The 12,016-nt window shown below is 48.9% G+C and overlaps 1 protein-coding gene across 1 annotated transcript; it reads left to right on the top strand.

The window, feature by feature from the left end:
- Positions 1-1,650: 1,650 nt before the first annotated feature.
- TEX35 (testis expressed 35) lies at positions 1,651-10,893 on the top strand. Its single transcript, XM_044266296.1, has 9 exons — positions 1,651-1,719; positions 2,446-2,496; positions 3,037-3,105; positions 4,011-4,067; positions 4,783-4,842; positions 9,549-9,613; positions 9,841-10,033; positions 10,412-10,455; positions 10,743-10,893. Exons 1-9 carry the CDS (start codon positions 1,651-1,653, stop codon positions 10,807-10,809), a joined length of 675 nt encoding a protein of 224 aa, XP_044122231.1. The 3' UTR covers positions 10,810-10,893.
- The last annotated feature ends 1,123 nt before the right edge of the window (positions 10,894-12,016 follow it).

Raw genomic sequence — 12,016 nt, 5'->3', positions numbered from 1 at the left:
ATAATTTTTTCCTGAAATAGAGGTACTAGAAGTTCATGATAGAAAATAGATGTGATTTTTTTCATAGAAACACTAGAATAGGATTATTATGATTCTCGCCAAGGTCTGACACGATATTTATAGAAATGATCAGAAATTGCACAGTAACCAACCTGTTGATGAGAAAAGACATCTCCCCCGCACAGGGGAGAGCTTTCTGAGGTGTCTATAAATCAGTCAAGTAGGACAGTGCAGTAACCAATCACGGTAAAGCTCTAAAAAATGTGCAAGAGGCTTCCCCGGGGCTAGGAAGCCGAGAGCACAGACACCCAGTGCGTCACGGGGTGTTGTAGAGCGAACTATCCGGGTCATCTGTGTTAAACCGTGTCAGTGCAAGGCTGACTGGAGACCACAGCTGTCAGGCTCCCCGGGCACCTTTATGAAGTATTGTGTCCTCATCCGAGGGCTGTGGAACACTGGGTCACCTCTGGAATCACAAGAGGCCAAACTCAGAGGCCCCAAAGCTATTTTTAAATTCCCCTCCCCCATCAGCCTCCCAGACAACATTGTCTTCATGAAACTGAAAAACCAAGACCTTTGTGAAGAGAAGAAAGTTGAAATGACACCGGTTTAGAAAAAAGAGACAAGCGGTTTCTGTTTTCTCTCTGTTGGGAACCCCCCTTTTCCACCAAAGTCCATCGGGACGTCTGTGGGCTTCATGCCCCCTGCCCTTGTCCCACTGGGGGTTTTTTTGCCAGGAAGGGGGGTTGGGAAAGGCAGAGCCAGCATTGTTCTGGTCAGAGCAGCCTGTGGCTTGCCTGTAACCACGTTCTGTCAGAGCAGTGTCCCGTGTCCCATGTTGTTTGGTGGCGCCTCCTGCCGTGGCAAAATCTCACAGGAGAAGAAAGGAACACGAGATGGTGGATTCCTCGGCCCTTCCAGAACACACTGACGATGCTGCTGATGGATGTGGATGCATGACTGGTACAGGCTTCGAGGAGGCACAAGCCAGGAGCCGCGGGTCGGTTGTCATCACCGGCTCAAATGATGAGAAGTGTATGTGTGTCATTTATAAAGCAGTTTTTCAGGGAGACCCTGATTTCTTTTAGATCCAGTTTCCCGATACACAAGCCAGTGGGCTCAGCAGGTTAGCGCGGTTCATGGACCTTGAACCAGAGGAACTTGGCCGCGTCTGAACCCAAGACAGCTCTGGAGCCAAGGAAGGGTCTGTCCACATGGGGACGTCGCGGCAGAACTCCGTGCAGACTCCGGGGAGAGCCGGCTGTCTGGGGACACCTCCTGGTGGGTAAATCCTGCTGGGGGAGGAGGATCCTGGGGAGCTGTGCCTGCGGCTGAGGCCACATGAGGCCAGGCCCTCAGCAGGGGGACTCTGCAGGAGAGCCCCTCTCCCCCTTGCAGGAGGGCAACCTCGTGGCTTCGGAACCTGCGCTGTCCCTCATCGCAGGGGCAGGGGCCCCCGCAGCTCGAAGCTGTGGTGACACTGCCCACCAGCACGGGGAGCTGGGCATTGTGACCTCAGCTGTTCCGCACACAAACAGGTGGTCATCCTGCCCTTGCCTTGGCCTGTAATCTGCATAGGACAGTGGCCTGGTCACAGGGGCCCATTGTGGGGAGGTTGGGAAGTTAAAGAACACTCTGGCCTCCTCCATCATGTCGGCCAAGAAGGCAGAACTGAAGAAAACAAGCCTGGTAAGGGAGGAACACTGCTGGACAATGGGGGCCTCTCCGCGTTCCCGCAGGATGGAGCTGGGGGATGGTGGGGGTGGTCCACAAAGCTCTCTGATAATTCCCCCACTTTTCTTGCTCTGCTCTGAGCTCCAGGTGGCCTCTCAGCCGGGAAGGAGGGTGGGACTAACCCCTGCCTGGGGGCGGGAAGGAAAGACGCCTTTGCTGACTCCTTCTGGGACAAAGACCAAAGTAATGGTCCTGTCACCCCCAATCCCCCTCCCCCAGCCCAGGCCATGCCAGGCCCCAGCGAAGGGCACGTCCTTGGCACACAAGCACCATGTTAGATGATGGGATTTGCGCCCCCAATTTGCAGGCGAGGAAATGGGGGCTCAGAGGGACTAGATGACCTCCCGGGTGGCAAAACCAGTCAGGAAGCAGCTGAGGTTAGACCAGGGGTCCGTCTCTCCCCAAAGCCCACATTCCCGAAATGATACCGACTCGGTTTCATAAAGTTAGCTCCAAGGGCTTTCCCTGCTCAGGCTTCTGCAGGGAGAGGGCGACCTGCTGCCTGGGTAGGTTCGAGCTCAGAAAAGGAAGATAAGGTGACCAGGTCCGGTTGTCTTGAATCGGGTCCTTGGGTGGGGGGGCAGTCTGTGGGCCTGAGCTCAGGGGCAGGAGGACAGGCAGGCCTGGGCAGGGGACCCCCCGAGAGGGCTGGTGTGATCCCCCTCAGTCCTGATGCCTGACAGGCGGACTGCCCGTCTCCTCCCTCCACAGAGCAAGAACTACAAGGCAGTGTGCCTGGAATTGAAGCCAGAGCCGACCAAAGTAAGAAGCTTTTTTGAGGCCATTCCGACAGCCAGGCCTGAGACCCGTGGGGAGGTGACTTGGAGTCAGGGGTCATTCGCTGTTCCTGGTGGCCAAGACCTGTCCCAGGTGCTGGGGAATACACGAGAGAGAGACAAGCTCTCTGCTCTCACAGAACTTAGCACTAGTGACCAATCTGATATGGAATAAATAAGGAAAACTCAGTATTGTCACCTGCTAGACAGAGAATTAAAATAGGGAGGCCGGGCCCTGAGCGCAGCAGGAAGGCTGGGGAAGGGTGCTGTGGGCGGAGGCAGGAGCGCGTGCGCAGTGTCCGAGGCAGGAGTGGGCTTGGCTGTCCGTGGGGCCAGGAGAGCAGAGCATGACGAGCTTGAGGGAGAGGAGAAGGTGGCGGGAACTCTTGTGGGGGGGGGGCAGCCAGCTCTCAGCTCCACCTGCCCAGGCCTGAAAGGAGGAACCAAGACTCAGGAGATCTCTCCTCCCTCGTCCACCCCACACCTGCAATTTCCGACATTCTGTGTTTCTGCTTTCCACCAACAGGCATACGACTACAAAGGAGTGAAACAAGAAGGGCCGTTTACCAAAGCAGGAGGAACTCATGAGCTAAGGGTAGGTGTGCCGGCCCAGGGGTGGGGTTGGCGGGGGCTGTGGAGACCTGGGCCCCCCGACTCTGGCCGGGGCAGGTCTATGGCTGGCATCCGTGGCTCTGCCCCAGCGCCTGTGACTTCACTCCCTCTGCTGCTTTTTGTTTTAGCTCGGTATTCTGAAGTAATTTCAGACTTACAGAAAATTTTTTTAAAAATTGTGCCATGAATTCTAGTCTACCCTTCGCTCAGATTTCCCAAATGTTGACATTTGATCATGATCCTCCCTCTCTCTCTCTCTCTCTCCATATATATATATATATATATTCACACACACAAACGTATAATATAGGCCTCCTGAATCATCCAAGAGCACATTTCTCTCAAATTCCAGTGTATACTGTCAAAAAAAAAACAAGAACGATCTCTTACATAACCACAGTACAGTGATCAAAATATCAAAGGACATGAACATTGATTCAGTGCTTCATCTGTTTTTACCAATGGTTCCACTAAGGTCTTTCCTAACAGAAGAAAAAACAACTGTTTTGATGTGTTCCTTTAGCTTCCTTCCATCTGGAACAGCTCTTGAACCTTTGTTTTTTGGGGACATTGTCATTTATGAGGATTATAGGTCATTTGTTTTGCAGACTGACCCTTCACCTGGGTGGCCTGATGCTCCCCAGTGGTTAGATGGTGGCTGTGCATTTTGGGGGGTCATGGAAGTGAAGGTGTACCCTTCAGGGCATCTTATTCCGAAGCACATGGTGTCTCCATGTCCCACTCTCCCATGTTCTTAACAGCATCCTTTCCTTCCCCCGTAGCGGGACGCATCTCTCTGTCCCTCCTCATGGGCATCGCCCCAGGATCTTCCTTCCACCCAGGACATGGCCTTAACTCCTTCCTCTCTTCCCTGCTTTATTTCCTCAGAATGAACTCAGGGAGGTGAGGGAAGAGCTCAAGGAAAAAATGGACGAGATCAAACAGGTAACAGGATGAGACTTTTCAGGACGCAGAGGGAAAGGGTAGGACCCCAGAAAATGCGTGCCGACCTCTGAATAGCGAGGGGAACCCAGAATGTCGTGGAAAAAGCCCTAGCCTACCCCAGCCTGATCTCCTCCGGTGTTTTGGTGCTGGGCAGCTCAGGAGATCTAGTTCTTTTTGTTTGATGCTTAAACCCAGGCTGTGAACGCCAAGAACTCTCTAAGGTGTCACATTGACGGTTGAGGAGCTAGAACCTTTGGGAGAGTGAGAGGGACTGATTGGAATGCGGGGGCCGTCAGGGACCAGTCCCATTCTCCTCCCCTCCTCCCTTGAGCCTGCTCTAAAAAGCAACAAAACTCTGTTGCTTCTTGGATGGAACCACCTATGGCACGCTTGTGATGAGAGGTGGTGCTTAAGCAAGGAGGAGTACTGGAAACTGGGCTTAGCTCCCCGGGGAAGCCTTGCAGTAGCTAGATCCGAGCCCCGCCCAGGCTGGTGGAGGTTGGGGGAGGGGGGGCTGCTTCACGCTACATGCACCCTAGTCCCTTCGTAGACTCCTTGGGAAGAAAGGGGCTTTGACAGGCCACGACACGTCCATTCCCTGAACTTTATCCAGCTCATTCCAGAGAGAGGAGCAGCTGCTGCCTTGCTTTTTTTAAAATGCCCCAGAGATGACTCCGCATTGAGTAATATGTGCTCTGCCTTTCTTCTTCGTTAGATAAAGGGCGTAATGGACAAGGATTTTGATAAACTCCAGGAATTTGTGGAGATTATGAAGGTGAGCATTTACTGATCTGGGTCCATACTAGAAATGATGGAAGGAGAGGCCCGAGCCTGCCCTGCAGCCACTAGAGAGTCTGGTAGGAAGACCCAAACTCTGTGGAAAGCAAGCAAGCAAGCAAGCACCAAGCAGCATGAGAGCGTGAGTTAACTAGGAGTCTGGAGAAATAAGGAAAAAATGTGGGCCAGGGTAACCAGACAAAGCCTTACAAAGGAAGTGAATCTTAAGATGAGCTTTGAAGGCTACATTAGAAGCTTAATGCAAATCTAAGCAAAAGCCCAATAAGCTTAGTTTTGAACTCAGACGTTACTAGGAGAACCATTAGATTCTAGGATAGTGGTTCTCAAACCTGGATGTGTGCTGGAATTTCCTGGAGCATAAATAAAGAAAATAGAGCCCAGGTCCAATTTGGAGGGGCTTAGACCCTTGGATTTTTTTTTTCTACATTCTTCAGATGAAGATTTGAGAACCACTGATGTAGAAGCATAAAAAGGCAAAGGCAGATATCTTTAAGGTTTGAAGAGTTATCAGGGGATACTACCCCTGCCAGAGATCTAAAATTCATACAAAGCCACAATAATCTTGTCTAGATAACCAGCCAAATGAACAAAACCAGTGTAGATAACTCTATAACAACCTCTCTACCCTGCACGCCTGGGACGATTTAAAAAAATCAGTATACCCAGGCCTTGGCCCAGATGAACTGAATAAAAATCTCCAGGGGGAACCACAGTTGCTTAAAAATCTCAAAGTGATTCTGGTGCTTTTCTCTGCATAACAACCAGATCCTAAACACTTCAGCAGTGGTTATTGACCTTGACTCCATATTGCAGTCTCCTGTACTGTAGCTTTGACCTTCTACCCAGGCTGCGCTCTATACCGATGAAATCAGAACCTCTTGAGATGAGATCAGTAGTGTTTAAAGATCATGAGATGATTCCATTGTAAACTCAAGGTTGGGAACCACAGCTCCATAAAATTTAAAACATAATAAAGATGATTTTTTTTTTACATGTTAGAAGAAAAGGATTATGTATTCCTATTAAGGATTATGTGTTCCTATTAAGGATTATGTATTCGTATTAACATTGCTTGCTTATATGAAGGAAGAAAAAGATTATGCATTCATATTAAGAACACTGCTTGATTATATGAAGAAAAACTTAATTCAGTTAACATTGTAAAAACTGAAATAGTCCATAAAGTGAATTTAAATAATAAAAACCAATAAGAGTAAATTATGTATAAATATTCAACCAGATGGGCTAAATACAACAGAAGAAGTCACAAAGGAAGTATTGATATACTTAACAATATAAAAAACTTAAAAAACATAACAGGAAAGTTTCATGTATGGAATTAAAAGGCAAACCACCATTTGGGGGAAATAATTTTCTACAAATATGACAAACACCAATAAAAGTTTCTATCAAGCTCACATAAATCAATTAGAACCAAATAGGAAAATGGGCATAGGGTATGAATAAACAATCCACAAAGGAAAATACAACTCAAAAGCAATAAATGTATTTAAAAGGTTTACCTCATGCATAATCAATTAAATGCCAAATGAAAATAATTCTTAGGCCATTGTCACATTCAAATAAGTGAACTTTCTTTTTTTAAGATTCTAAGTATTTATTTATTTTAGAGAAAAAGTGTGGGTGTGCAACAGTGAGGGGAGGGCACTGAGAGAGAGGGAGAGAGAGATTCCCAGGCAGATGAAGCCTGATGCGGGATTCCAGCCCACCACCCCGAGACCAGGACTGGACCTGAAATTAAGAGTCAGGCACTTAACCGACTGAGCCACCCAGACGACCAAATAAGTGAACTTTGAATTAATGACAATTACAGAACAAGGCAGAAATGTACTCTTATACTGCGGGTCATAGTATAGATCTATATAACATTGGAAATAAATTAGACAATAGGTATCAAAAAATATCAAACCCCTTGACTTAATAATTCCACGCCTCACAATTTAACCTATGAGAATAATCCGAAATACTAGCGTGGGTGTATGTAAAAAGATGTTCATCACAGGATTATTGATAATGGCAGAGATTTGGAAATGACAGTTTTCAACAGTGGAATAGCCAAATAAATTAGGGGGTATCTGTGGAATGAAAACTGGAACTATGGGAAAGAGTGTTTAGAAAGGATGCTTCTAGGCACACCTGGCTGGCTCACTCGGCAGCGCACGTGACTCCTGACCTCGGAGTAATGTGTTTGAGCCTCATGATGGGCGTCTAGCCTACTTAAAAAAAAATAATAATAAGAGCGCTGTCCTGGTTAGATGGTTAGATATTCACATTAAGGAGAAACTGAGGAAAGGGCATGTGGGAACTCTTTAGTACTGTCTTTGCAACTCTCAGTAGATCCCAAATTATTTCAAAATAGAAAGTGCATTTAAAAAAAAAGAATGCTTATAACGAGAAGTAATAAAGCAAGATACAAATAATCTATACAGGCTGATCTCAGTTAAGTGAAAAAAAAAAAAACTAAGTAAATATTCAGAAAAAGGACTAGAAAGAAATATACCCAAAGGGTTAATAGCAATTATTGTTAGATGATGAGATTAATTTGTTCTTTTATATTCCCCTATAGTGCCCAAATTTTCTACAAAGGGTGTGTATTATTTCTTTCTTTCTTTTTTTTTTTTTTAAAGATTTTATTTATTTATTTGACAGACAGAGATCACAAGTAGGCAGAGAGGCAGGCAGAGAGAGAGGAGGAAGCAGGCTCCGCACCAGGCAGAGAGCCTGATGTGGGGCTCGATCTCAGGACCCTGGGATCATGACCTGAACCGAAGGCAGAGGCTTTAACTCACTGAGCCACCCAGGTGCCCCTGTGTATTATTTCTCTATGAAAATGCACACACGGTGTTTTGTTAGTGGGCAGGATTGGGGATTGAGAGGCACAAAGGAGGTTATTTTGGGCTCAGGAACAGCTTGGGCACAGCACGGAAGCAGGATGAACGTGAAGTGTATCACGGTCAGTGGGGAGATCAGTCCTACACGTGGGATTATCTGGGGAGACTGTGAGAAATGGAATGGGCACAAAGGCAGTAGACAGTGAAGGCTTCTGAAAGACAGGCAGACAGGTTGGGACTTGGTTGTGTAAGCAGTAAGAGGCCTCTGGAGATTCTTAATCAAAGAACATGCTAGAAGCAGCACTTCAGAAAGGCTGAGCGGGCAGCTGTTCGCAAGGTGGCCTGGAGGGGTGTGGGGCGGGGGAACGGGAGACTGGGGGTGGGGGCTGTCTGGAGCAATCGATCAGGCAGGAAGCCACATCCCTGCTCAAGAGGAGGGACGCTGGACCAGGTGTGGGAACAGAAGGAAAACAGTAAATCTGAAATCTGAAAGATGCATCGAAGGAAAAATAATACTCTTGGTGAGTGATGCAACGTAGAGAATGAAGGGGAAGCAAGCGTCCATGACCCCAGAGGCAACCCGGACGGGTCGAAGGGTCGAAGGAAGTGGTGACCACGACAAGGACAGTTGGCAATCAGTTGATTTAGAAGAGGAAACCAGGAGATCACTTTGGGACATGAATTTGAAGTAATAGTGAGACTTCTAAGAAGGGGGGGCATTTTGACTCTGATATTTTGAACCCAGGGGCATTTCCACTTCAAGGATATTTTTGCTGTGTTTATGAGTACAGATATTTTAGTCAAAATGTTTAGCACTTAAAAATGCTTTTCAAGAAGGTGGTTTGGAAATCCTCTCCACCCAGAGTGTGTGGTTCCTTGACCAGTTTTCCACTGCAGATCAGTAAACTCTTGCCAAACGTTTCATTTTTTTATTAAAATTATTTTTGGAAGCAAATTATTTTTCATTTCTATTTTATCATGTTCAAGGCAACCCTGTGTTTCTCCAGAACAGATACGATCCATGATACCCTCTGCCATTCTAGATCTTCTTTTGTGGCCAATTTTTCCAGATCAAACTTTACAGGTCTGAACTCGTCAAGAGGATTTTACTATTCTGTCAGTTCTTAGTAAATAATAGATGTGATATGCCATTTTGAGCTACTGTTTCTTTTATGTTGACCATTTCTGCCAGAAATCGGGTTAAAGAAGGAGCAAACGTACATGTGCAGGATCTGGGCGCAGGGGTCAGAAAATCAGAATCAAAAGTATCTTTGAGGGTTGGGTCACAGGATTTATTTTCTCGGCTCCATCACTTTATAGACATGGAGCCAAAGCAGATAAGAGTCTCACCCAAGTGTAGGAGCAGGTAAAAAGACTTTCTGCTTTCTGAGTCCTCTGGAGACTTTAGAGCAGCCCCTGACGACCCTGCCTGTGCTTTGGCCTCGGCATGGAGTGGGTGAGGATGGGGAAGAGGGGGCGTATGTCCCCCACGGCCAGTGAGGATTCTTTTTTTTTTTTTTAATTTTATTTATTTATTTGACGTAGAGAGAGAGATCACAAGTAGGCAGAGAAGCAGGCAGAGGCAGAGGGAGAAGCACGCTCCCTGCCGAGCAGAGAGCCCAATGTGGGACTCGATCCCAGGACCCTGAGACCATGACCTGAGCCAAAGGCAGGGGCTTAACCCACTGAGCCACCCAGGCGCCCCCCGTGAGGATTCTTGAGGGAGGAGGATGCTGAGGTCGTCTCTGAGCAGCCGGCAGAGAGAGGCGAGAGAAAAGGCTTTCCCACGCCCTTCAACGTGACCGTTCTAGCTTTGGATTTTCTCTTGAAGGAAATGCAGAAGGATATGGATGAGAAGATGGATGTTTTAATAAATATACAGAAGAACAGCAAGCTGTAAGTGTAACGCACACCCATCTCTCCTCATCCCTAACGAATCTCCTCCCTTCACTTTGCTAAGCGTCCTCGGGGCCGGAGGACTGTCAGACTCTTCACGGTCCTGTCTTGGTTTCCGGAACCGCAGTGGCTGGGGGTCAAGGTCTTCCCTGGCTGCCCACACTATGGTTATCTCGTTGTCATGTTGGAAATGGTCTCCCCAACTCTGCCCCTCCCTGACTCCCCAGTCCCCTTAGAAGAGGGCCAAAGGAACAGCAAGAACTCAGGCTGATAGGAAAAACAGACCCGGACCCACAGCTCCGCCTCAAGAAGATGGATGGGGCTGATGGAACACCGCTTTCTCTCCACAAGAAGATGATGGCACTACAGAAACCAAAAAAGGACCCTCTGGATGCCCTTCATCAATGCGGGCCATGCTGCGTAAGTGAAGCCGTACCTCCCCCTTACTCTGGTGCTACCCCCCAGGCTCCTGCTGCTCCCTGACCGCCCCCTCCCTCCGCCACCCCCCTGTCAGGTCCTCTCACTCCCTTACCTCTTGCTGTGAAGGTATGGGATCTACCCCTCTGTTGGCCCCAGATGCCTCCCTAGCCCTGAACCCTCTCTGGGGTCCTGCCCTCTAGGCTCAGGGGGATTCCAAAGCCATGACCAAGACAGACCCAACCCTGGCTGAACCTGCTCCTGAGTACCACTGTATTGTTCTGTCCTTTCCTATAGCAAGATCCGATGGGGTACCCAGCAGGCTGGCCATCTTGGACCAGGGAAAAATGATCTTTCTTGTGCCGTTTCTGTCCTCTACAGGAAAAATGTTTGTTGTGTGCCCTAAAGAACAACTACAATCAGGGGTAGGTAGACCCCCGTAAGAAGTCCTTGTCTCAGCCCAGTGCCCTGTCATCCCAAAGGCAGTGGGTTCGGCCTGCGTTGGCATCACATCCCACCCGGGTCGTGCAGACTCTGCCCCCCTCCCCCACCTCATCCACTCAGTCGTAGAGGACATGGCACCAGGCAGGAGGGCTTGGGGTCCCCAGCCGGGAGGCTGCTGCCCAGAGGCTCCCGTGGAGGGGGTGGGGGGTGCCTCACTGGCCGCTGAGCTGACATTGCCCTCCCGTTCCTGCCTCTCTCCCCTCTCTAGCAGCAGAAAACTTCCGTATCAAGCCTGGCCACCCTGTTCATCCTTGGCTTCTGGAGCTGCTTTCTGATTTATCTGTACTTCCAACCCTATGTGGTGGAGGACATGCTCCCAACCTAGGGCCGCCGCGGATCCCACCAGCAGCTCCGGCTCTTCCTCCCCCGACTCCTCAAGCTGCACAGCAAAGGCTTGTGGCCCTCGGACCTACCACCCTGCCCCAGGCCTGCCCCCACCTGGAGATTAAAATCTTCGTTTAAAGCCAAAGCAGGTATCACTGTTTTGAATGTCAGCCCCAGATTTCAGTGTCAAGACTGTCACTTGTTGTTGTCGTCGTTGTTGTCCTAGATCCCCATAGTTCAGATGCCAAGTCCTCTTCCTGCTTCCTGCCGGATCAGTGGGAAAGCCCGTCTTGGCCATTCTCAGGGTCATCCCCCTTCCTCTCTGACCAGCACCCCCTTCCATTCTGCCTGGTTCTGCAAAGGTCTCCAGGCTCAAAAGGGAGGGGAGCCCCAAGGATAACAGCTGCCATTCTGTGTAGTTGCAGGAGAGACCTCATTACCCTTTGCACCTGCTCCCATTGTGTTCTTAGCTCCTGCACTGTGTGAAGGCTGGCGAGTCAGTGGGGGACCCCGGGGCCCAGGATCTAGCCAGCACTGCTTCCCCTGAGGTTTTGTCTCGGGGCAGAACTCAGGGCCCCATTGCTGTAGGAACTTGGTTCCCTTCATGGGTTCTGGGGATCCACCCTCTCTACCGTCCTGATGGTTTCCTGTCCCCTGACCGAAAAGAGACATATCCCTTCAAAGGCCTTAGGCCTCTACGAGAGTGAGGACAAGCCAGTGACCTCCCAATGGCTCCACTCTGCTTCCTGCCCCAAATGCCCTAACCTGACCATCAGCTTGAAATGAAAGCAAAGGAGGATACAGAGAAAATGGGATCTCTGTAAACTCGCCTGCAGTGCATTTGACTGCTGGGGGTTAATCTAAAGGAGGAGGAATTGATAGGGTTCCATATTTTATTTCACACCAGCCTTCTTGTTTCCTGTCTTTGCTAAGTTTGCTGCTTGGACTCATAGCCAGCCTAGCAAATAACTGACCACGTTCTTAACAGGCCGCCTAATAACGAGCCGTGTGTAGGCCTCTGATTCACATTCTGATACACTTGTCACAAACAAACCCCAGAACAAACCTAGGCCTTGCCCTCAAGGACCTTATAGCTTTAAAGGAGACATAAACATGTTTATTAAAAATATGGGCCATTTACAAATAAGGACAATAATC

The sequence above is a fragment of the Neovison vison genome, chromosome 10 (genome assembly GCF_020171115.1).
Source record: "Neovison vison isolate M4711 chromosome 10, ASM_NN_V1, whole genome shotgun sequence".
Taxonomy (NCBI): domain Eukaryota; kingdom Metazoa; phylum Chordata; class Mammalia; order Carnivora; family Mustelidae; genus Neogale; species Neogale vison.
Note: the sequence above shows the minus strand (reverse complement) of the source record. Positions and strands in the feature narration are given on the sequence as shown.

Coding starts and splice junctions, on each gene's coding strand:
- TEX35 (XM_044266296.1), top strand. CDS start 1,651: ATGTCGGCCAAGAAGGCAGAACTGAAGAAAACAAGCCTGGTAAGGGAG. Junction 9,614..9,840: donor ATACAGAAGAACAGCAAGCT/GTAAGTGTAACG, acceptor CTGACTCCCCAG/TCCCCTTAGAAGAGGGCCAA. Junction 10,456..10,742: donor AAGAACAACTACAATCAGGG/GTAGGTAGACCC, acceptor TCCCCTCTCTAG/CAGCAGAAAACTTCCGTATC.